This window comes from Thunnus albacares, chromosome 2 (genome assembly GCF_914725855.1).
Source record: "Thunnus albacares chromosome 2, fThuAlb1.1, whole genome shotgun sequence".
In the NCBI taxonomy this organism is placed as follows: Eukaryota; Metazoa; Chordata; class Actinopteri; order Scombriformes; family Scombridae; genus Thunnus; species Thunnus albacares.
In genome coordinates, this window is record NC_058107.1 from 25,441,800 (window position 1) to 25,467,028 (window position 25,229).

At 39.5% G+C, this 25,229-nt stretch overlaps 1 protein-coding gene across 2 annotated transcripts in view; it reads right to left on the reverse strand.

Moving 5' to 3' along the window:
* Positions 1 to 25,229, reverse strand: part of fbxl17 (F-box and leucine-rich repeat protein 17) — a 238,947-nt gene that overhangs the window by 48,154 nt on the left and 165,564 nt on the right. For both annotated transcript variants that reach the window (XM_044374728.1, XM_044374737.1), the window contains one exon: positions 23,805 to 23,881. In XM_044374728.1, the coding sequence (XP_044230663.1) occupies positions 23,805 to 23,881 (77 nt within the window). Of the gene's footprint in view, positions 1 to 23,804; positions 23,882 to 25,229 lie in introns of those variants that run through there.

A 25,229-nucleotide genomic window follows, 5' to 3' on the forward strand; every position in this document is an offset into this window, starting at 1 on the left:
CAAGTGTAATTTAGCATGCTATAGAGGGTTTTTTCTATTCAATATGGAAGAGTGTATAATATCTTGTCAAAGTCCCATCTAGGACAGACACTTGTAATGTGCAATTATGGTTACATTAATGAATATATACATTGCACAATAACGTTTAAAGTTATTGTCCTTAAGATTTCAGTCCTGGTTGATTTGGTGACACCGGTGGTTCCCGTGGTGAAGGTGGTTTAAAGTGCAGTTTAATGCTACAACAAACACTATTGGAGCACTTACCTTGTCAGAAAGAGTACAGAACAGACACAGAAGAGTAACTGGTGTATTTTAGTTTAGTAAGCAGTAGCAGCAGGATGTGCAGTTGCATTAGCTGTAATTTAATACAGCTCTGACATGATGTAAAGAGAGCAAACAGTAAACAGTGAAGCTGATATCAATGTGATTAAATTGTGGTGGATTACATGCATGCATCCTTTTCCTGTGAATCCCTCACACTTAAGGAGAAAATGTGAGTTCAGTGCAGGTATGGCAGACTCTGCCACAAACTAATTAAACCACAGCATAGAGAGATAATTACTGTATCTATATGCACTGAATGGCTATTGCTGATTTGCTGACCATTAATACTACAAAAAGGTGGTTTGAATTCATGAAAATCTTATGGATTGTAACTTTAAAGAAGCCATGTATGGACAAAAAAATTTAAAGTTAAGGGCTGCTGTCAAAGGGAGCACGGTCCAGCAATTTCCTGAACTTGGGTCGGACAAATACATTCCCAAATAAGCAGTCAGTTCTGAGAGATATATCTAAGACTGTTCCCAATCGCCTTACTCATAATTGCTGAGATGCAGTACCTCACAGAATCAGGAGCCAGGTGTGGGCAGGGAATCTTAAAATGTCACAATTGAAGAACATTTTACGATGAGTACAATTGTTAAAAAGTAAAGTTCATTCATAATTCTTCATCGAAAGGTGATGGTTATGCACTGCACCATAACGCACATCTCACACCCACAGAAAAGGGTGCTCACAGGTGCTATGTAAAATGCACCAGCTTTGGGTAGAGTGTTGTGAAAAATATGCAAATATAAAAACCTACCATGTACAGACAAAAGTTACCAGATAGATTCAATAGCCGGACAATGTGCTCAGACAAAGTAGTCTCTCTTTTTTGTCCTTTCTAAAACTCCCCACTCTCTACTGAAATTGGTCAGGTCATGAAAAGTAAGTAAAGTTAATTTATATAAAGAAAGGGATGCTGACAAGTGTAGCACCTCCCTCTAAAGATGATGATAACCCGAAGTGTCACGAGGTGGTTGCGAAAGAAAGACAGCAGGCTCTTAACAAAAGTTGCCGGTGCTCAGAGGTATTTGGAGGTGGCTGCAGCACTTTGAAAGAATTTATAAAAGCCAAAGAAAAAAAGACAAACTGTCCAAAAGCTTTAACAGCTCGTTTGAAATGGTGTCAAGAACCACCAGCAACTCCACTTATCACTGGATGCTGGCACCTTACTCCCCGAAGAAAATGTTTCAGCTGAGGGTGGTTGAAAACCAATCTCTTCTCGAATCCCACGTTAGAACAGATTTCTGGCACATGACAATTGATAGTACAATGTGACAGACTCCTCTTTAATAAAAGCTGCACAAAACAGAGCAGATATCAAATGAAATCAAGTCTTCTCTGCTTCTGGAACCAATGAAAGTTATCTGTAGGCAGCACTGCATGTACGCCTCCCTTATGGTAACCTCAGTGGATCCTTGATGCACCTGCCAGTCCCTCTCAATGTCATAGCCTTGAGGAGCTGCCCCAGGTTAGGCACAGCAACTTTAACACTGTTCACCTGAGACAATCTCCTTAATATTTGGTGTTTGATGGAGACAGTCAGTAGGTAGCTGAGTCCACTGTGGCTCTCACATTGGGGGCAAAGGCTGAGGGCAAATGGTAGTGTAAGTGTTGGAATATGTTCTTTTTTGTCACTTCTGAAGATCAACCAAGCCATAAGAACACAGTCTGTGGACTTGGGTGTGCAGAATTTGAATGCCATTGTCATGGAGGCCTTTCTTAAGATGTGTTCACAAAGAGGGCAAAGCAAATTTTTACCTAGACTGTGGCTTTGACTGATCTCAGAACTTACCAGGGACAGTTGTTTCTGTCATTTCCCTTCAGTTTCTCTACCTCCTCTTCTAATCTCTGTACATTTATGAAACAGATTCATAAAACCCTGGAATAAGCACGACTTCTTTACTCAAGTTTCAACTCCTACAGATGTGTCTTCCTCTCAGTTCATGCCATCCCAGACAAATTGCACCCACGTGCATCCTTCTGTTGACTTTATATGCAGTCATAAGGCCTTTAAAGTTTGCCTCATGTTCTGTCTTCAGGAGTAGCCCCCAATGAGCTACAAAGGCCTAAGATGGTTTCATATGAATAAAAACTTTCAGTATGGAGATAGAACATTCTCTGTGACATCAAATACGGTTGTTCAGTTTAGCTGATAATTTTACAAGTGAGAGCCTGGCTCTAACATAAGTGACTTCATTTCATAATCGCATACACAGCTGCTCGCAAGCTTCTCATAGAATATCCCTGAACCCATGCTACAAGCAACATCAGGCCGTCATACATACATTTTATGAAGTTGTACAAAAGTTTTATGGAACTGTGCTCTGAAGACAGAAAAAACTGTGAGAACTGTACATTAAAATGAGACTTTGGATACTCCCAACACTGAATCATGTGAGTCATTTCAGTCTTCATGTTTCTATCTCAGAGCACATGTGCAAACACCCAAACGCCATGCACACACATTTACACACACAAACACAGAACCTGCCATGCTGCCTCTACTCGGAGCATATGGTGTATATTTAATATATTTTCCGAATGTCAGTGAAGCCTGTTCACCAGTGTCACAACCAAATCCCTGCTGGGATTTATGAAAAAAAAAAAAAAAAAAAAGCAGAGTGAGCCAAATGAAACCAAATGCAGAGCACACTCAGATACTAAACCACTTTCGACCTCAACATTTGGAGGAGACTATTAAGGAAAACAAGTCTGTGAGGTGGGAAAAACAAAAAATGTATGAGAAAATATTGATATGAGCAACAAATGTGAATCTAGCAGAGCCTTCAGGGCTTTTTCCTTATGGCTAAGCACTTCTCACACACACACACACACACACATCTCCTTGCATGCATATAACATGCAAACCCTTCATTAAGTCTGCAATTTCTCCAGCCACAAGAAACATTTCAATAAAATCTCTTAATTAACATGCACACCGATTAGAATGTCATGTTTCAGAATGGGCAGCAATCTGTCTTCCTGTCACTCTCTCTCTCACACAGACACACACACAAGCCTCCCAGCCAGTGACTTAATGGCTTTTTTCACCTGCACTTAGCAATGGACTATGGTCTGTGAATAATAAGTGGGAAGAAAGAGTAAAAACAGGAGAGGGGGAGAAAGAGTAGGAGTGAGAGCGAGAGAAATGTATTTCATGAGTTGACTGTCAATGTAAATGCCATATTCTATTGAGCATGTCATATTTCTGTCCCTATTTCCACTAATTCTACTTTATTGATGCATGTACTGGGAGTATTTCACTGGAAACTGCCAGGACTGATACTAATGGATGTTGTCTACAAAGGACTGCTTTATAATTGAGCGAATAGCAGGAAAAAATGAAGGTGGACACTGAAAACCCCATTACAACCTTTTTGACTCGCAAATAGAGACGCAAACGCTTTCAATGTATTTTCTCAATACAAGATACAGTGAGCTTCAGTCCAATCCAACATAATACCTTTTCTCTGGCAACATTTAAGGGTGCTGCATATATATGTCTACATTCATTGTATTAGCCAGAAGCCAAGGCCACTCAGATACTTCTGATTGTACTCCGAGGAGTGGAGAAATAGGTGTCGATAAAACGTATCTTATGCCACAATGGAGACGTGTATGCTGCATTCCAATGGGGCTGCTTTGTCTAACACCCGCGGCGCAGCGCAGTCATACAGGGTGGAGAGACACTCAAAACAATCCGTGGGCCCCTGGGCCTCACAAACATAATCTTTAGAGACAAAGAAGGAAAACACACATCCACAATTACAGCAAAGAAGTGGAGTTTTATTCTCATTAGTGCTAGAAATACACTGACTGATGTCTGCGCTTGTGTGTGGTTGAGCGAGTGTATGTGCAGGCATGTCCACATACGCCTTTCAAATGCTTAAGTCATGTGTTGCCAACACAGGATAGTACTCTCATATGAGAGCAACAATTTCCATCCCATAAAACTGTGTTGAGACTGCAGATGGGGAAAAAATCCACTATGTCATTGCCTATAACCAAACAATAAACAGAAAAACACCAATGTTTACCTGAGATCCCCAGGGTATGTCTATTGGCATGTGGCAGGATCCCTACTGCCATTTCAGTGAGCTTATAGCTGTGTGTGTGTTTGTTTATGTAAAATCTCCCATGAGGTCTAATGTAGACTAATAAGAAGTAATAAAGGTAACGTTGACCTTGTAATAGCTGGTTTCCTGCCAACCCGAGGGCCTGAAAGGATGTCTTTGTGTGGCACAGGGTGCTTTTTTAGGAAGGGTTAACTAAACCAAGACCAAAAATACCTTCCTTTATCAAAACAGTCAGACATTATTTTGAAACTAAACACAAACACAAACGGACACAGCATGAAAAGCACCCAGTCAGTCAGATGTTTAGATGAAATCTGATGTGTGCAGTTAGAGGACTATTATTCCGCTGTAGGTAAGCTTACAACCTGTGCATTTCTGCAGTTTTTTGGGACCTTGTACCACACCCTCCTACTCTACCATCTCCTGTTAACAGAGACTTAACATTTACAAATGTAAAGTAATGGAAGCAAACAAACACAGGAACATAGAAATAAATAAATTCTGTGTGTTTATCTTTGTACAACACAAAACATTTTTACAATCAAAAAAGTTTAAGACTGCATATGTTTAAGCAAAATGAACTATTCCACTCCATGTCATTGTTAAAATTGTTAAGAGAATTACTATCATTGCACACTTATAGCTAAATTTGGCAAAATGATTGTGTAAACAGTAGTGTACAGTGACATAAGAACAACACTGCAGTCTGGTAGACCAACAATATTAATTGGATGCACTTCAACTAGCAGCTTATATAGGCTGTCACTTGCTGCACTACTTTGCTTCAGAGCAGAACAGTTGGCTGACCAACTCCTTAAGAGCTTTGAGAAATACTGCAAGATGGTATTTCACTGCTTTTTTTTTTTTTTTTTTAGGTAAAACACAGAAGTAAAATGAGCAATAAATGTCTATAATCTCAAGGTTGCTGATAGTGGTCATATTGAAACACCATTGTGTCACAAAAACACCATTTGGCACTCATTAAAGACACTTTGTCATTGGCTTTGACCATATTTAATCACTTTATTTAACCACTGATGGTTAAGCATGAGCAGATAATGATTCATCCTTCATAGTGAACAGCAGCAACATGATGGAGTTTTGAGGCTTGTGCGGCAGAAGCCTGATAGGTCACTGCATCATGTTCAGAGACAGGTAAAGTTAAGGAAATTTTCTGGATGTTACTTGTAATTATTGGCAGTAAAAGAATTCAAGGGATGGCCAAATGTTACAGGTCAAGGCAAAAAAAAAAAACCCCAACTATTATATTAGTAGCATCAAAGAAAGCTTTGCTGTTTGTACTGGAGGCTACATGATAACAAAGCAGAAAAGCAAGGTCGAGTTGCGCTGTGATTTTTCGCCAAAGGTTATGCGCCTCTACGGGAAAATGCAGCAGATAAATATTCTATCTGCAGAGGTAGGCAGCCTTGAAGCTGTGAATTCCAGCAGCATGAAATGTTCAAACACAATTCATTGTTTGCTTTCCCGTGCTCACCTTTTCATGCTTCATCTGATTCCAACCTCATGTCTCTGTGGGCCTAACACCACACAGCCTTACCATAAGCTTTAAATGGCCTTCAAAGTAGAATGAAAGAGGGCTGGATCTACACAGCCCCCTCATGCCCTCCACATGGCACTCCTGTTCAGGTTAAAATTAAGGTTTTAATAAAATTCCACTCTCAAATACTTACCATCTTATCATATATCATTATATATCTTAAATATGTGATGTTCAATGTATTAGAGGACTTACTGTATTTAAACTTATCTTACACCTGCCTCTTTTAGTTAGTAACTTTCCACATTTTCCAGAATACCTGTGGACAACTTTAAGATAACACTCAACTGAACTGGCTGTATTTCACCCGTGGATTTTAGTAAGTGATAAGCAACAATTGTGTGATAGTGACTGTAAGCCAAGATTGCACTGCTAAAGCTAATCACATGTCCTGTGGGTCCATTATATGATGTACAGTACACTCGCCGAGTACACCTGTGCAATCTAATGCAATGCAATACAACAACTCTGCCACACATTCTACTTTTAAGAAGCTTACACATTTTCAGTTTTTGTTGACGTCGTCAGAAAATGTGTAAGCTTTGTAAAAGTAGATTTTTTTTACACACAAATAAGGCAGCTGCTCTCAGCTTTCTATTAATCACCAATTCTTCCCAAAATGCTCACACCTATAATACCCTCACAACCAAAAATATTCACATATGACAGGTATTTATGTGTCTTGTACAACTTTTTAGTAGTATGTAGTCGCTCACTCCTCATTGTTCGGGTGCTCTACAGTCTGTTTTGCTCTATGCCTACCCTTTTTTCACTCCACAATAGTAAACACTAAGAATAAGCATATAAAATCATGCACACGCAACCAAACACACTCCAGAATGACACAGACACACACAAACAGGCCTCCTCACTGTCTCTTTCCTGCGTCTGGGTGTCAGGCATATAATTGAGGGCTTACAATGTGCTCCCCTTCTGCTAAGCCGTCCTATCTATCAGGCCACACACTGCTCTCACAAACTGCCCTCCACTGGTACACATCTGATTAGGGCTGCTCTGTAAATGAAGCTTTACAGGACAGACTGATAACAGAAGGAGAGAGGATAGGAGGAGAGGGGAAAAAGGAAGATTACAATATGTAAAGAGGAGGCGAGCCGTAGACAGACTTGAGTGCCAAACAAGAACACCAAGGTGGGGACAAGAGGAAGAGGACAGTGATACATGAAGCAGGGAGGTAGAGGGAGGTCATGACATGCAGACATGGTAGTATCACCTCTCCTTTCATTTTCATTCTGTAACTCTTCGCTGACTATGTGACCACTTGAGATTTTTTTGAGTGACAGGGCTGACATTTCTTTCTTTAAGAATGGCTCTTGAAACTCATAATTGAACTAGTTATGTTTTGCAGTCATTTTTGCTTCATTTTAAAATGGTCTTGACTAGTTACAATATCTGGCCAGCTTTTTAATTCGGATTCTTTTAAGTAGTCTTATTATAGAGAATTTTAAAATTTCAATTATCTTATAAATTAATTAACATAGTTAATCTCCAATTTTGTATCACCCTCAAGAATTCTATTTAACCTTTAAATTAATCTTCGCTCATAAGCCAAGGCTATTCAACTGGTAGCCCCAAATCCTTTCAGATAGTCTCTTTGACTTGTTTTGAGCAACTAATTGGAGACAGTATTAATATACTCTAGAAAAATGTGCCTTGAGATAGATGTTACAACTTATCCTGCTTTGCCTTAAGAATTTGAAATATCCTGGTAGCCGATTTCCAGTAAAACTCAACCTTGTTTTCTAAAATGCTCTCTTCTATAAAAACACAATCCAGTGATAAAATCAGATACTTGAGTCAGAGCACAGAAGATCGTTTATCTGTTGGTACAAAAAGCATGTGTATTATTTTATGCAGTTCAAAACAATATTACTCAAACTATGACACTGCTTTTTGGAGCTAAACATCATATTTTTTGCTAATTTTATGTTATAATCAGCTTTACAAGAAAAATAGAATTTAGCGTCATCTAGCAGAAGGGACATGGCAGAAATGGAATATAATTTTCATAAGTATGTTTTAATTAGTGTATAATCCCATGACAATATGAATCGTTTTCATTACCTTAGAATGAGCCATTTACATCTACGTAGGGAGCGGGTCCTCTTCCATGGAGGCCGCCATGTTGCACCGCCATGTTGCTACAGTAGCCCAGAACAGACAAACCAAACACTGGTTCTAGAGAGGGCCTGTCGAATTTTTCGCAAGTGGGTTCTCCTACACGCTTGGAAGGGGAAGGAGAAGGGAAGGGAAGGGTATTCAGTTGGTTGCAATCTGCAAACCTCACCGCTAGATGCCACTAAATCCTACATACTAGGCCTTTAAAACCAGTAGCCCTTATATGGCCCACATCATGTAGGGTGAATGTGTAAAATCCAACACCAAATGCAAGTTTTTTACAAGAGCCTCCAAAATCACTCTGAAATGATGCAAGTAATGAGGTTGTTCAGATATGATTGTTAAAAAAGCTGATTCTACAACTTTTAATGAGGAGAATTATTACATCAAGTTGGGAGCAACGACCTCACTGCTAATCGAACAATCTCATGCAAATCTAACACATTATACAAAACAGACACACATCGAATTACAGTAAGCACATGTGCTGTGTTACAGTAAATCAAGGGAGTGCCATGACAGCAACCCCCTCCCCTGCCTTTCATGTTTAAAGAGCAGCGATTTACACATGTCTTTTATCATATAATCATTTACATACACACACAAAACACACGCACCAAGTATAACGGCAGGGGTTTTGTTCTGTTATCACTGCCATTGATCAAATGATGAGGGGGAATAGACAGCACCCTGTTTGACACCGTGGCTATTTGCCAGAGCTGCCGCTGAAACATGCTTAAGAGTCATGAGCTAAGCCATTTAAACATGGCCGATGCATTATGTATTATGGCCGTTCCCCATCAACTGAATGATGTACAGCACTTTTGTCAAACAACTGGGTAACAGCAGGAAAGGACATCATATGGACAGAGAGGGGGAAAAAAGCAATGCGAGTGAAAAAGTCATAGCAGCTGACTTTAGGAACCGATGAAAAAGTGAGGAGTGGAAAAAAAGAGGATGAAAGATGATATTAGGAATCCAAATGAAAAGTGACCTTTAAGTACAAATAGATTTTGAATTTAGATACTACAGTAACCTTCCTGTAAGCAGAGGAATCCTACAGAGATAAAGACGGGGATGTTCTCTTGGACTGCGGCCACCAAGGTGGAGTAAACCATAGCAACGATAGGAGGTAAATGACAGGTCAAAGGTCAGAGCCAGCAGGAGGAAATGACATCAGCAGGAAGTATGAATAAACAGTGGGGGATAATCACCCAATACAAGCACTGACCTTGCAAGAGATTAGCAGTGGCATTATCTCTCAAATATACAGATGTAGAGATACAGATAAATGAGGGGGTGACCTTCCAAAAAGAAAGTTTGGAATCTTAACTCGGATGTGTAACTGTGAGGTAGATAAATTATCTAAAAGATAGTATGTTGCTTTTAGCTTTGCTATTTCATTGCCAACTCTAAATTTAATTGAGAAACTTGTGTCCTAAACGTGTTACAATAAATCAGGCTTATTGATAGTGTCTTATATTTTTATATTTTCTGTTCATTCATGTTCCAAATATACAACTTTTTATAGTTGTAACTGACAAGCAGAGACATTTGTAATTTTTAAACTAAGAGCTGAAACAGAAAAGAAATTACAAAACCAGCACTCAAAAAAAGAAAATACTGGCAAAGGAGCAGTTATTTTAAGTTCCAGTAGTTACATGCACTTTTCTTCAGATATAATAAAAGGCAACTGCCGGCCAAGCTTAAAAATCAAAGTGTTCTTTAAGGTTCATCAGTGAAGAAGAAATCTCAATTGAAGAGCATGCCCTACAGCGAAAAAGCCCCTGGCATTCTTCATGCTGCTTCTGCTTTATGGCTTATAAAAATCTAAAACGACAGTATCTTACTAAAACAGCTACACTGAAAATTTAGTTACTTGGTGGGTTTTGGCTGGCTTTAGACTATAGTGGTTTTATACCTTTGTATTTCTCACTACTGAGTCAGACGTGAGATAGCAGAAAAATACCAAAGACCTAAAGAATTGTGATTAACAGCTGGATACTGACGTCAAGTGGTATTTACAATTCAAAAGGGTGTAATGATGATCACTTTTATATGAAATGAACATGGACAAGAACATTCATCTTATATGCTGGTGACATTTCTAACATTAATACTTCATTATAGAAACGTCATTGTTCTCACCTTTGCGCAGCTGAACCATTAAGGAACACTTTTCAACATATCAAGACATTTCTCCTTGAATAGTTGGAATAGGTCATTATCAGCTGCTTGCATTTGAAGTTTTGTTTATGTTCAATTTCATGGTCGATCTTCTCTTGTATCTTTACTTTGGCACCACGAGTTAGCAGGTCGGTAGGCTGTTCTTCTGTTGGTTGTTTAACACACATATTAAAGTATCCTTCTTTTTATTTCATGGGAATAAGTTAGTGACAATTAGCTCAGAAGTAGCACATCATAATTTCTAGTTAGTTAGTTTAGTTTCTAGATAGTAATATGCTGAAACACTTTACAATGTTTCCTCATGTGAAATGTGATATTTCTTTTAGCATGACAACTACAACAAAATAATACTGAAATATCATCCAGGTAAGGTCATTGTTTTACAGGGGTTTTGAAATTGGAAGTAATGCTGGAAAAATATCAAGTCAAAACAATAATGTTACAAAAACAAGAGAAGAACATACTAAAAATAGTAGCACAACAGCCAGGGTAATACAAATCATGAGAACCAGAAGGCAACGAAGAGCTATGATTTCAGTGGCCATTTCTCTAAAGGACCCGGCAAAACATTATCAGTGGGAGTCAGAGCTAACTATAGAACCCACAGCAGGGTGCTTTAACTATTAAACACTCCCAAATCTGGTCACCAACACACATCAACACCCACATAACCTAGAGGACAGCTCTATTCACACCTGAGAAGGATGAGGAGGAGGAAAAATGAGGAGCAAGGGACAGATCTAGAGAGCAAGACAGTGGGGGAGAGAAAAGGAAGGAGGGCGGCAATGCACAAGAAAATAAAATGAGATTACCAGAGAGAGAAAGAGAAATCTCTAAGACATTATAGCAGTACTGAGCATTTTACACCTGTCCACAGGCTGAATCAGTGCTACTCAGAAGCAAAGGCACAGCGGATATGATGCTGCCTCGACTGGGAACAAACACACATGTACGCACAGGAACTAATAAGAAAAATGAGAAAATGCAATGTCTCACTTTGCTTCTATAAACAAAAACCTTATAGCCAGCAATAACGGGGACATCTTCTGCACACTTACACAGCTTGGTGTTATTGAGTCCCATGGGCACACTTAGAGCACGCTGTTATTAGGAACTACAGGGCTGAGAGAGTGAGAAAGAAGGAGAGATAGAGCAAGAAGACAGGAGGGAGAGAACAAATGGACCATTTATTTCAAAGCTTCATAATAACACATGGGGCCTATTGTTGCTAAAGCCTCTCTATCAGAAAGATTATTGTCATCCAGCAGATATGAGACATGATTACATCCTCCGGCAGCATGTATACATACACACCTCCGCACACAGGGACACATACATCTGTATACACAAACAAACATTTACATATAAATCTGTTATGAACGCACATACACCCAAGTCATTCTAATCTTTTTCCGCCATAGACTTAAGCCTGAAATAGCAAAGGCTTAAGTATTTTCTCTTTTTCGAAAGTTAAAGGCAAAGTGTGTGTTCTGCAATTTGATTGTGTGAGTGAAGGAAAATATTAGCATGAGCTCAAAAGTGCATCTATAAAATGTGTGTATACTGCCCGTGTGATTGTGTTTGCATCTGTGCGTGCAAATGCAAACTGGGCTTGCGTAACTGTAATCCACGTAGCAAGGGTGTGTGTGTTAGTGGCTGAGAGAGAGAGAGAGAGAAAGTGTGTATGTGTGTGACCAGTAAAATGGTAGACAGCATAAGCCCTAGCCTTCACAGCTTAAGCCCCCCTCACTTTTCTCCCCCATAAGGCAAACAGTGGATAGACCACAGGGCTTAGCTGGAGAAAGAGGAGGAGAGGACAATATATGGAAACTAATTCAATTTCAGCCTCTTTGCACTGCTTCCCAATCTGTAAATACCACCACAGGCTGATGTAAGAAAATGAAAATCTCAACTTATATACTCAGATATGCACATGCAGAATCTGTAGATTGGAATCCTATAGAGGTGTACTTATGCTCTTGAGCAGGGGTCATCCAGCTATATGTCTTCCCCCTGAGGAGGTTCAAGTCCAGCCTTTCAAGCGCTTCCTGCTCTCTCCTTACCTGTCACCCTCTCAGTTTTCCTGTGTATCATCTAATGAACTTTCCAAACTTGCAAATGGTGGGGAAAATGGTCATTCTTCTTATTCTCTACAGACAGGCAGTTCTGCAGAGTTTCTTTGGCTAAAGCCAAAGGCAAACTTTTTTGTGATTGACACATTTTTTACCTACTCATAGGGTTTTACTTGTTGCATTTTTTACTGTAGCATTTTAAAAGATGAATACTCCCACTGATTTGAAAACAAAAAAGAATAGTGTCTTGTGTATAAGAGAGAAGTAACAGGAGCGCTGCTGGTGTCCCTCAAACCACCGGTGCTCGTGGAAGGGAATAATATCGAAGAAGAGCAGAAGAATTATGACCAAAAAACAGCATAAAAAATCCAAGTCCAGGCACTCAAGGTAGGTCTGAAAAATAAAAGGCCTTTATTTTGGCAGACTAGAGTCATTAAAAAAGACACCAACGCATGTTGGCTTGTGTCTTCTTCAGGGTGTGTCTAATATATGTCTAATGCTTACTTGCAATTTCGTTAAATTGAGACCACAGCTGAAACGATTAATTAATCTATATGTTGATTGACAGAAAATTAACCTGCAACAATTTGATAAACTAAGTTTCAGCAGTTTTTTAAGCAGACCTCTGCTTTACTCTGTTTTATCAACAAGTCATTATTAGCTCTCAATTGCTAAACTCGGAAAATTATTATTGCAAATCATTGCTCCATTACTAAGATTTAAAGACTTACATTAGGCTTTGATGTCTGCCATGACGATGTTGATTGACTGATGTGATTGACAGTTTGCTCACCCGCTGCTCTCCCCGGCATCCCCGACACTGAGTTGGACTACTGCTGCAATATTTCGTAAGTTTAATGTAACTTGATTATGATGCCCTGTTAGCACAATTTAGCTAAAGTAGCTAAGGAAAGTAGCCCAAGTACACACCGCTTGGTGTTTTCAAGACTGTTTCCAGAGTGTGAAAGGCAACATCCCGCACGCCTTATTTGGAAGGTCTGGCTCGAAACGGAAAAGATGGCACCAAGTATAGGCTGCAAGTCTGGGCTTCAAACAGGCTCCAATGCAAACCAACAGGTGACGTCACACCTCGCTACGTCTATCTTTACACACAGTTTATGGTTTTGCACTGTTGGTTGGATGAAACACAACATCATCCTGTCAGACATCATCCTGAGCTCTTGCAAATTATGATGGGCTTTCTCACTATCTCTTGACATTTCATAGATTAACTGAGAAGATAGCTTGCATATTAATTGATGATGAAAATAATTGTTAGCTGCAGCCCTTGACAAGACACAGCAAATACGAGCACCCTAAACTGCAAGGATCCAGGTGGTCTTGCAGTAGTAGTGGAGTCCATCTCTGAGCTAAGTGTTCTGCTGGTTGTTTTCCCTGCAGCTCAAGCACTCTCATTGATTTGCAGAGATAATAACCCACTTTATGAGTTTTTGCCCTCACTATGTCCAGTAGTGCTCTACAACATATGTTACTCTCCTCCTCTCTGCCCTACTATCTCTTCCCCCTCGAGGAGCAAACACACAGCTTATGAATTTTCCTAGTAGGTGTTATTTCTGTGTACTACTGCTCCATTGGTTTTTAGGGTCATGGTGTGATATGGAAAGGGGTCATGGGATTTGGCCTATGGGCTTGGCTACCTCCGGTACCGTTGTTTTACGCTTAATGGAATTGTTGTCAGGAGGATCACACCTGGGTAGTTCTCCTGTCAGGTTGTGTTGTGATGGTTACACTCTTCAACATTTAAGTCACCAGGTGAATAAAAAATCATTTTAGCTTTCCAAGACCAAGGACCTCAGAGATTGAACTAAACAATGTGCTGATATTCACTGACAATACAGCTATTGTAATGTCAGCAATAAAATAATCTAACTTATCATCTCTCACTTAATTTACAAATAATCTTATAATAAGTTAATGTATTTGTTTCCAACATATTTATAGGTATAGCTTTTAGCTTCCTACAATATTGACCATTATTATTTGGCCATTTTTTATGCCCCCACAAGAAAAGAGCAGCATGATTTTTGATGGTCCCTAATCTGGATTCAATCAAACCTCCTAGGCTTAAAGTGAAATAAAAAAATGTTTCTGCCAGTCCGTCACTTACACAAAAGGTATAAAAATGATTCTCATGTTTAAAAACCTAACTGTATAGGCTACTAAAGGCCACGAACATTAACAGACACACTCATACTAAACTGCAAACCAAGAAACCATAACTTTTTTCTTATTCATCACACAAACACGCATACGCACACAACCATCCTCGCAGTGGTGATAGACAAACAAAGATTGTCTATTGACTTGCTCCCCTTAGCAGCCAACATAAATCTGCTGTGCTGCTCTGCGCATTTTAATCGACTGCTTTTAGAGTTACATTATTTACCTACTGAATGCCAGACAGAGAGGAGCAAACAAGCTATTACACTATCTAAGTTTACATCACATTATGTTTGCAGCACTTAGACTGTATGGTGGTGAATAACTGCTCAGTAAACAAACAAGATGCCGGGGAAACACATGAATGCTTGAAGAGAAATAGAGAGAAGAGAGAAAGAAACAGAAGGTGATGTATGAGAACAGCTAGTGCAACGAAGCTACAGCTTTCTACATTGTTGCCGTACCACCATGAGGTTTGATCATGTCATCATGTAAATACAATAATTTATCATTCATTTCATTAAAGTCCTCCTCACTTTTCTTTACTGCAGTGACTCCAATATTGTGACATTTTCAAAATGGCACCGTGCCAAACAACCTTGGCCTGCAAGAAACTGATATCCTGCCGAAGGGTTTGACATGAACATCAATCGCACAAACAGTGCAGAATAATGAAAGTGAACACTGGCTTAAGGTTAAGCAAGCACAATAACTCCTCAGTTTTGAGTTAACCCTAATGGCCTCATCATACTGAATATGGGAGCATAACAATCACATGCCATTTTCATTGTTGGTAAGATAGTTACAGTGCTGTTTCAGCTGCTTTTATGCTAAGCAAACTCACCTTGTAAAAAGCAATATGATACTCTGGGGAGTGTGTGTATCAAAATTTCCCCAGCGGCAAGGAAACCTGTTAAAGTACACGCAAGCTCACACGAAGGCATGTAAACAAGCACAGAGTCACACGAATACACACACAGACAAAGACTTATACATACAGCCATACTTCATTCTTGAGGTTGTGCTCAAGAGGAGGGGCCGGGAAGCCCCATCTATCAACGTTCAGGGCATTTAGAATAAACCGCCTCAGATGAAAGCGAGAGCTAAAAGATGGATGGAAAGAAGGATGAAAGGGGAAAAGAGAGGAGGAAGGAGGTTTGGTCTTAGAACAGGGTTCATAGCAGGAAAAGTGGAGAACAATTTAGATGCATGTTAACTATGTGAGAGCTTTGGAGCTGGGGGTGACCAAATAAGAGAATAAGACAAATTAAAATTGAATGACAACAAAAATCTCACAAGCTGACAGATAGATAAATACAGATGGACAAAACGAAATACACAATCTGAGAAGCTCAGTCGCTCTTACACAACAACTCAACACAATTACAACAGTCTGGAAGATGGGCTGTCATTTTCAGGATTTCTTATTAGGGGTAATATAGTTGAAAAATGGGAGTAGTTTGTTCACAAAGTATTTCACCCACTTTAAATTCCCATTTTAAAGATTTTTAATGATGTCCTTAGTGTTACTCAACACATAAGAGTCTCCTGGATGATTTAACTAGACTACACTTCAACTTCATTTCTGTTTTACGTTTGGTATGACAGATGGATCCAAACACTACAATATATGAGCCTCAGCCACCGTTTATATGAAGAGATGAGAAGATGCCAGCCAGAGAAGCAAATCAGATCTGAAGTAACTCAAAACACTTAAAGGGAAATTTCGCCACGTTTTATGTGGATGTCCAATCAGTGTTGATGGTATATGTAGTCAACTGAAGCAATAAATTCCTATATTGACCAAGAAAACTGAGTTTTCCTGCTCGTGGAGCCATGCTGGCAGTGCCTACATATACTAGGATACACTGCATGCGAGCTTCTGATACCCAGCCCCCAAACCTACTCTGGCTTGAATAAGTATGGCTGAATGTCCGAATTAGCCAAAACACTGTAAAGTGTATCCTCATTCATAACATGCTTTGCACTCATATCTTGAAATGCCATATTCGCTGTTGGAAATGTAGCTAGTTTACAATACAAGCAAAGAGAACAAGGAAGTTTTGTTTTTGAGCAGCATCTAGAGCACAGCCCCCGGCTACCCAGAGACCGAGACCAGAAATCCAAGCTGAAATAGCCTGTAGTTCTTCCACATCTCCAACAATGTCACTGTACACATCAAATGATGGCGCTGGTGCCATAAGAACAACAGATTTTGCAGCTGCGCCCCAGAGACACAGAACATTGGCAACAACTACAGGTGTTTTTCACACTCTATCCCTAATTCGGAGAGCTAGAGATAAAGTTGAAAATCAGCGAAATAGCCCCTTAATAGTGGCAATTGGGAACTACATATGGTGCTATAGATGCAGAATTCATCTGAAATTGACCCAGACTCTCGTATTAAACTACTGTAAACTGCTGAATATACTGTATATCAGGTTTCTATAAGGTGTTACATGTAGCTTCCATTTGCTGTACAATAGACAGACACGTTTGTTTATTTTGAACTGTTCATATTTTGCTCACGATGACGATTCAACCAAGAAAATCTCATTTCCTTCCTAAGCATTGGATGTACTCCAAATGCCAGTCACCTGACACTGTCTATGCAAAAAAATGAATTGGACTTTGACTTCCATCACTCTGCAAGCCTGAAATAATTCCTCCCACTTTGCAACTCTATAGAAGCTCCACTTAAAGTCCTCTAAAAGCAGACCAAAGCTGCTCCTTTTCTTCCCCTTCACTCATACACATTCTCCCACAGGTGTCTCACTTGATCTTGTATTCGCACTGATGTACACAGGAGGCCATGACTGACAAGGTAAGGGATTGTGCGGGTGAAAGAGGAGAATTACCATATGTAAAGAACGGAGGTGCCAAGGTCTCTCTTTTTGTCTCTGGATAAAGCAGATGGGCTACCAGGGACAAGATAAGCACAGGTAGATGAACACACACACACACACACACACTGTAGACACACAAATGGATGCATGTGAATGCAAAACACACATGAAAACAAAAGCCACACACTGAGCGCGAGAGTGAGAGGAGACGAGAAGGTATCGCTGTCTATCCAGGTGTGTTGAAGATGCAGTATGGGCCATTGCTTGTGTAAGGGTCGGTCAATGAGGATGACAATGCTGGAATAGAGATCTGATTAGCACTGGGAGAGAGGCTGAGTAGGTTTTCTCATCAAGATCAGCTTTCAAACCATTTATAGTAGTACTTTTATTTCTGCTGGGGAGATGGGCAAACTGAGACCCCACCGACCATATGCCTATGAAAGTGAGGAAATTAGGTGGTCCCATTTTTATTTAGTTATACCATATGTAAAAAAAAAAAAGGGGGGAAGTGTGGTGTCTTTTAAGAAACTGCGTCATTGCATGGCATCTTTCTAATTACTGGAACCAAGATAGTTTTTTTTATTTTATTTTTTACCTTTGTCATGACATCCAAACTATTTTGATTGACCCCTCTATCCAACAACAGACACAATCACTTTCTAAACCCCAACATTTCTAAACTCAAACAACTTTAACTACTGTATCAGGTCATGTAAATATATAATTACTGTGTAATGTGTTGGAAAGTCAACCAATGTCTTTGCAGCCCCAGATGTCTGGAAGTATCAGTGATAAATTGGTACTCTGTAGATTAGGGGTTCTTAAACAAATGGTCAGGATTCAAAATTGTTCAATGGCCTGCAGCTGGAGGGTTTCCATATGAGAAGATGAGATGTTATATTATCAAAATAACCTTGGGTCTTGGGATAATACTAAATATATGCCATATGGGTTCCCTGTTTTTTGTGTCCAAGACCTACAGAGTACCCTTAATGCCTGATTAGATGAAAACACAGAGGATTTCTCTTATATTTATTAAATGAGGCACACTTAACAAGCTAAATTTGTAGTTTAAGATACTTTATTTCTGATTTTGGTTTCATATCAGGATAATATCAGGGAGACAAAAAGAAAAAGAAAAATGCTTTGAAAAGTATACAAAACTTAAGTAGCACACAGAAAACAAAGTGTGAAATGAAAGAGAGGAAATCTGGAGAGAAGGCTTATTTGAAGAGGTTTAACTAAATCTTTCAGCAGTGTGACCATAATAGTAATTCATCACCAATCGTTAGTTACAGGTGTGCAAAATGCATAAATCTCATGTAATACGTGAATCACAGAATCCAGGTGTTTAACAAGACTCTATACTGCCTTGATTACAACCAAAATGTTATTTAAGCTAATTGGTTTGCATGTTCTTTGATGAATGAGAGATCTAGGAAGTGTTTTTTTCACAGCACTAATAGGGCTTTCAGTAAGATCATTATGCCAAAAAAGCTCTATCCTCGCTTTGTCCATTTGTTTCCTCTTCCTCGCAAAATAATCTCTAAAACCATCTGCACTGAGAGTAAAATTACATGTTGCCTAGCTCTCTCCTGCTGCCATCTAAACCTGTCTTTATGTCTCTGGCTGTCTCTCTTCAGTGCTCCTATAAAATCACACAGGAAGCGAAAGCTGGGAGGAAAAAACAGAACACTCAAATGTAAGAGGCTTGTGGACATCTCAAATGCACTCAGAGAGGCCATTAATAAAAATAATTAGCACAGGAGATGGGCGGAAAAAACGGGGGCCGGCTTGGCAGATGTAAAATCTCATTTCTGTTATTTAATTTATCAGAGACTGAAGCAGGAAATCCACCAATCATTTTGTTAGAGCACAGAGCTCCTAAGACAGGCATCTCTATTCTGGAAGGATATGCACATACACACACACACATAAACACACACAGACCCCATCATCAGCCAAAGAGGGCCAGAGGGGTCATTAGTGAAGGAAGAAGATCAGATATCACCAATTCATCTTGGTCAAAATGATTAGAGAGACAGAAAGAGAGAGAGAGGGATATATAGGGGGTGGTTGTGTGCATTCCTGGTTTAATGTACTGTTGTGATCTTGGAGTCGTTAATCAAACACCAGTGGACACAAGCCCACGTAACATTTCATACATTTTAAGGCTCAGGTTCAGAGAGGTCAAGGTGATTATTGCCACAGTAACTCACAGAAGTCAGCAGCAAACTGCAACTCGTGTTGGAGAGTAATCATTAAAGTCTCCACTCATTGGCAACACATATCACATAATCACCATTTCCTTTGGAAAATCTCTGATAATTAGTACCTGGCATTAATATTTTTTCTCATATCTGTTGTCAAAACCATTACAGAATCAGCTAAATAGAGGTAATGCACAGAGGGGAAAAAGATGAATAGATAAAGTTTATAGCAGTCAGATACATCAAAAAAGTAATCAAAGCCCGGAGCTGTAAATTGATGACTGTGGCGTCTCTCAAAGTGCAAAGTTAAACTGCGAGTCTAATACCCCATTTAGAGATGCTTGCCAATAGTCTGCATTGGTCAACATCATGGATATATTTAGAAAAAGTGGATGCTGCGTTCCAAGATGATCGCCCCATTCAATCCAATGGAAGTTGCTACACCAAAAAAAATATAAAGGCTTCTGTGGGTTTGTGCATGTTAGCACAACATTTTTAGAGTATGAGCACTAGAGTTCTTCTTTCTTCGGGCCAAGGTGATTGAGAGCATGTGCATGAGAGACTTCCTCTGGCTGAAATGGCTAACTTCCTGTTGGCTCAACATACAATCAGATGAAATAGAGAGCTGAAGTGAAACCAGAACTTCCAGTTTCTGTTCCAGAAGTAAGAGAACCTACTTCAAAATCCCACTGACATGTGTAACTACGATAATAACTACTTTTCTCAACAGTAAGTTGTGTGGCCCACTACCATCCATATCTAAACATATGAAATGCTTAGATGCTGCGTTCTAAACATATGAAATGTGAAATGTTTAGATATGGATGGTAGTTTTTTGAAAAAACAATCAAATATAATTGTTTATTCAATATTTATGGTTTTAGCAGCCTTTAAAAGAACACCATTTCCCATAGGCCCTAGACTTATTGGAGGAGCATCCATGAGCTAGTTGAAGGGTCACAGCTAGTTTTCTCCTGGCGACTTAAGTTTTTCTGTGCTCGCAAAGTAGTCGTTTAACTGTGTTAAAATCATAAAAGTTTCAACTTCTGAGAGCAAGAGTTGCAGTGGATGCAGAGTTGTCTCAGAAAGTGAGTCCCAGGAACGCGCTTCATTTTTTCAGAGAGACTGATGAAAGAAACGCTGAATCAGAGATTGCATTGAGTTATAGAAACTAGTGGAACAGAGGCTAGCCCAGACATTTCATCATGATTTCTGCACTCTGTAATTCACTAATAAAGCACTTCTAGACATTTTAGGGTGTTTGTGATGCTCATGAAAATGTACTCAATGTCGCCACTTTTGTAATAATTGTGCATGGAGAATTAGTATTTCATTGGCCAGTGTTTATCACACAATAGCAATACTGAGTGTGGCCCCTACACTAAAATCACCTCACAGCCCAGCACTCTTCCTGAGGGTTTGTGACTCCCCATGACCTGGCTTGAATACATTTCATAAACTACTGCTTATGGTGCACAAGTGTTTCCTTAAAGGGGAGCTATTATTCTCATTTCCAAGCCTATATTTTTATTCTGGGACTTCACTATAGTAGCTTTGCATGATTCACAGTTCAATAACTCCTTATTTATCTTATACTGGCCCTTTATGCAGCCCCTCAGTTCAGCCTCTGTCTCTTAACAGGCAGTTTTAGCTCCTGTCTCTTTAAGGCCCCCCTCCCAAGGAACCCACTCTGTTCTAATTAGCCAACTTTCTGGAAGCCTACCAAGGGGCAGCTGTATCAGAGTCGCATTAAGTTACCGCTGATGAAAACCCAACATTTCCTGCTTTACTGCTTTATAATAAAAGCTTTTAAATAACTAAATAATAGGAGACTTTTATTGTGAAGAATTTACAGGAAATTAAATGTGTTCCTCACTGAATAAGTGGACCTTCATTAGCTGCACTAAAAAACAGTCGACACAACAAAATATGGAAATATGTTCTTTGTTCAACAGATCAGTTAGAAATAATGCAGGGAAGAATAGCAATAGCCATAGTGATGGTGATGTTTGATGAAGAGCTGCAGACAACCAGCACACCTCCAATAGGTAAACAACTTGTTTTACTTTGCCCTGCTGTGTAATGGAAAAACACTCACAGCGTGCCAGCTCAACTTGAGTCATGGCTTGGCATGACTACCCCCAAAACAATTGAAAAATGCCATAATGTTAGTGGAGCAGAGCAGTGAACTTGCACGCTGTGTATGGAGCAGATTACCACAAAAAAATCCATCACGAGTTGATGTCAGCTCGGGCTGAAATTAGAAAAAAATGTTGGAAACCGAGTGTTCAGAGCAGTCTGAAGCCGGTGCTTTTTGCTCACAGGGATTACTGCTACATACATTTACCTCATTATTTGACATTTTGTCCATGTTTAATATGAACATCTGACATTGTAACATTATATATATGACTGAAAATAAGGAAAAGCATAATAGGTCCCCTTCAATTGATGAGAATTTTGTTTCATTTTGCATACATTTATACAATTACTCAACTAACCAACTAAAAACAAAAGAGAAAGATTGCAAGAGAAGGACAGAGAGTGTGCACCAATTGGGCAACAACTGAAAGTGCAACAAATCTCTGTGAATACAAATGAGAGTGGTCAAGCAAACCAATACATGGCTCTACGGTGTAGACACATCACATATTGGTCCCCTGTATGGAAAGAGTACAAAACACCATCATACCAGACAAGTTCATCTGTGCCTCAATATTACATACAATGTCTCAATGGGCTTTACAGGCCCACAACAAAAAACACTCTAAGCTCTGTAAGCTCTCAAGCAAACACCATGGGTCTGACAAGCAGAGGGCTGGTTAGTGTCTTATCTCAGTAGTCCCTTTGTGAAATTTTCAATAAGCGAATAATTCAGACAACAGCAAGTTACAAAGCAAACAACTGAAGCAATATTATCCATCACAGGCATAAAGCCTTACTATCAAAGCTATAGACTACTTACTTTCTTAAGTTAGAAATCAATATTGAACTCACCTTAAGAGGCAACCTCAAGAAAACTTCATGGGAGTAACAAGCAGAAGGCTCTTCACTTTGTTATCTCATTAGTCCCTTTGTGTAAGTCTGAATAGGCAATTTTGAATAGGCAATTTTGAAAAGAAGAACCAGATAAGATAAAATCAATGGAAAACAGGCACAAACCCTAGCTATTCAAAAGTACTCAGGACATATTTAAAGCAAAAGTCAAATTAAACGTACCTTGACGATCAAAGTGAAACAAACATTTCTTTCCAGTTAGATCACTGTTTTGAGCACATCATAGATTGTGGGTATTTTGGTTGGAAAGATGATAAAAGAAGATAAAATAGGCAATAAAAAAGAACTTATATGTTCGCTTGAGTATTCTCTTAAAAAAGTATGCACCCAAAAAATAGTAGTTGGAGACACAGTTAGTAGCTGTCATTTGTTGAACTCCCAGGGTACACAGATACACAAAAAACTCACACATACACACACACACACACACACACACACACACACACACACAACACCATTACAACACGTAAACAGACAAATACCCTGCCTCACAAGGAATCAAATAATTAATGCAAGCAGTGTTAGTCAGCATTGCATTCCTGATGCTCTGGTATTGAAGTACCCCAACTGTGTGTTGTTCTGGAGCTGATAAAAGACTTAAATATGCTGCAAAACATATGGCAGAATGGAATCAAGCAGAGAAGCAAGGTAGTGTAAACAAAGTAAAAGGGGGGGATGATGCTAGAGGGATAAAAGCGCTGCCTGCCTGCCTGTACGCTGGGAAGGAAAACACCATGTATGTCTCCTGTCAGACAACAGAAATACCTCTAATCCACAAACACAAGCAAACGCATAGAAATCCTGCCAGGAGCAGTCATCATATTGTGCTCTGAGACAATATACCTCCTGCAATATTGAACTTCTCACACTTGAATTCACAAAAAGTCAGCTGTCAAGAAACCTTTTGGTAAATCTCTACTTAAAGTTATATCTCTAACTACAGTATGAACATCTCTGAAGTGCACTGAATAAATCCAACTGACATTACTTTATTCTGTGTGAAACTTTTCAATAATATTTTTATTGTTTGCAAGGGGCTGGCTGCAAAATCAAACAAGTCCTGAATCATGGCATTGACCGTGTGTGATAATGGTTATGATAATAATGTTGGAGGTTGACTGCAAACAAAAGCACACTGATTGAAAGTATCCTACCGTGGTCTGTGATTTTACAAGACACAAGGTAGAGCTCCTTCAGACTTCTCCCCTCCTTGGCGATGATTTCCACACACCTACAAAGAGACAGAGAGAAGAAACAAATGTTTTAATTGTCACCTTAGGCGTCTGTGTTCTGTATATTGCGCTTCACTTTTGCTTGAAGGCAATTTTGACCCCCCCCCCCCCCTTCAAAAACAGCGCAACGCACCCACATACACAACAGCTCTCTTTCTCTTAAACACCCCTTGTTACAAGCACAAGATTATTCCACAGTAAAGGTTAAACAGTACAGCTGCAGGGTCAGAACTGTTCACATATTCTGCCCCTGCTTCTTTTAACACACACATTAATAATTAAACACCTGATCTGATTAAAGAAGCATGCACTACCACAGGGGGTGTATATGTGTGTATTTGTGCATGTGAGTGCATGCGCAGACACACACGCACGCACACACACACATACATATATATATACTAAGCTCTCTCACTTCAAAGAGTGATTCAGCCCAGTGCCTGAGCCCAAAGGACCTACAGAGAGTGTGTGAGAGATAGAGAGGAAAAGAGAGAGAGAGTATACACTAGGGAGGGCCAAGGGGAAGATCAGAGTATCTGTATCAAATGATTCTCTTTAAATGCCTCTAATGAGAGGAGTGTGTGCTACAACTAGATTTTGATCAACGCATTTGACCTATTAACCTTCAGGAGAAAATGTTTTGATCTTTATGCTGGTGTTCTATCATGAATATTTATGTGACAAAAAAGACAAGCACCCACACACACATATTGTGCAGTTCTCATGTTAACGTGAAAGCAGAGGTTGGGGGGAAAAGAAAAAAAAAAAAGCTAAGCTGCCTTCCATCGTTGAGCTTCATGTCAAAGTGAAACAGGGAACGATGTCGAGGTTTTTTTATTCTTGTGCTTTCTAAGAATATTCACTGTGCTCATCCACTTTCACACAATACGGCTGACGACGGAGCTCACTCTGAAATGCATTACTCATATTCACTCACTATCCGCTGGCTTATCTCACTATAGACCAGGTGTGATGTGTGAAGACTTGACGAGAGAATTTGAGCTTCTCCTCTTTCATGTTGTCCTCACTCACTATCTAGCGAGCAGGAGTGAAAATACAATGCAGATCAACAGGGAATTCAGCACAGTGACATTTCCTCCCGAACAAACAGCGTGATTTGTAAGCTTGTGTGTTTTTTTTTTCCTCATGCACTGCTCCAGGATTTCATGTGAGGTGACACTATTCATAGATGTCGCTTGATGTGTGACATATCACACTGTAGGATCAAGGAGGGAAAGATGCAAGTCAGAGAAAAGTTAAAATGTGTGTCATATTTCTAAAATCCTTTCTTTCTGAGTGAAGCCAGAACTGTTAAAATGTGCGCTGACCTATCTGCTTAAGGCTGGA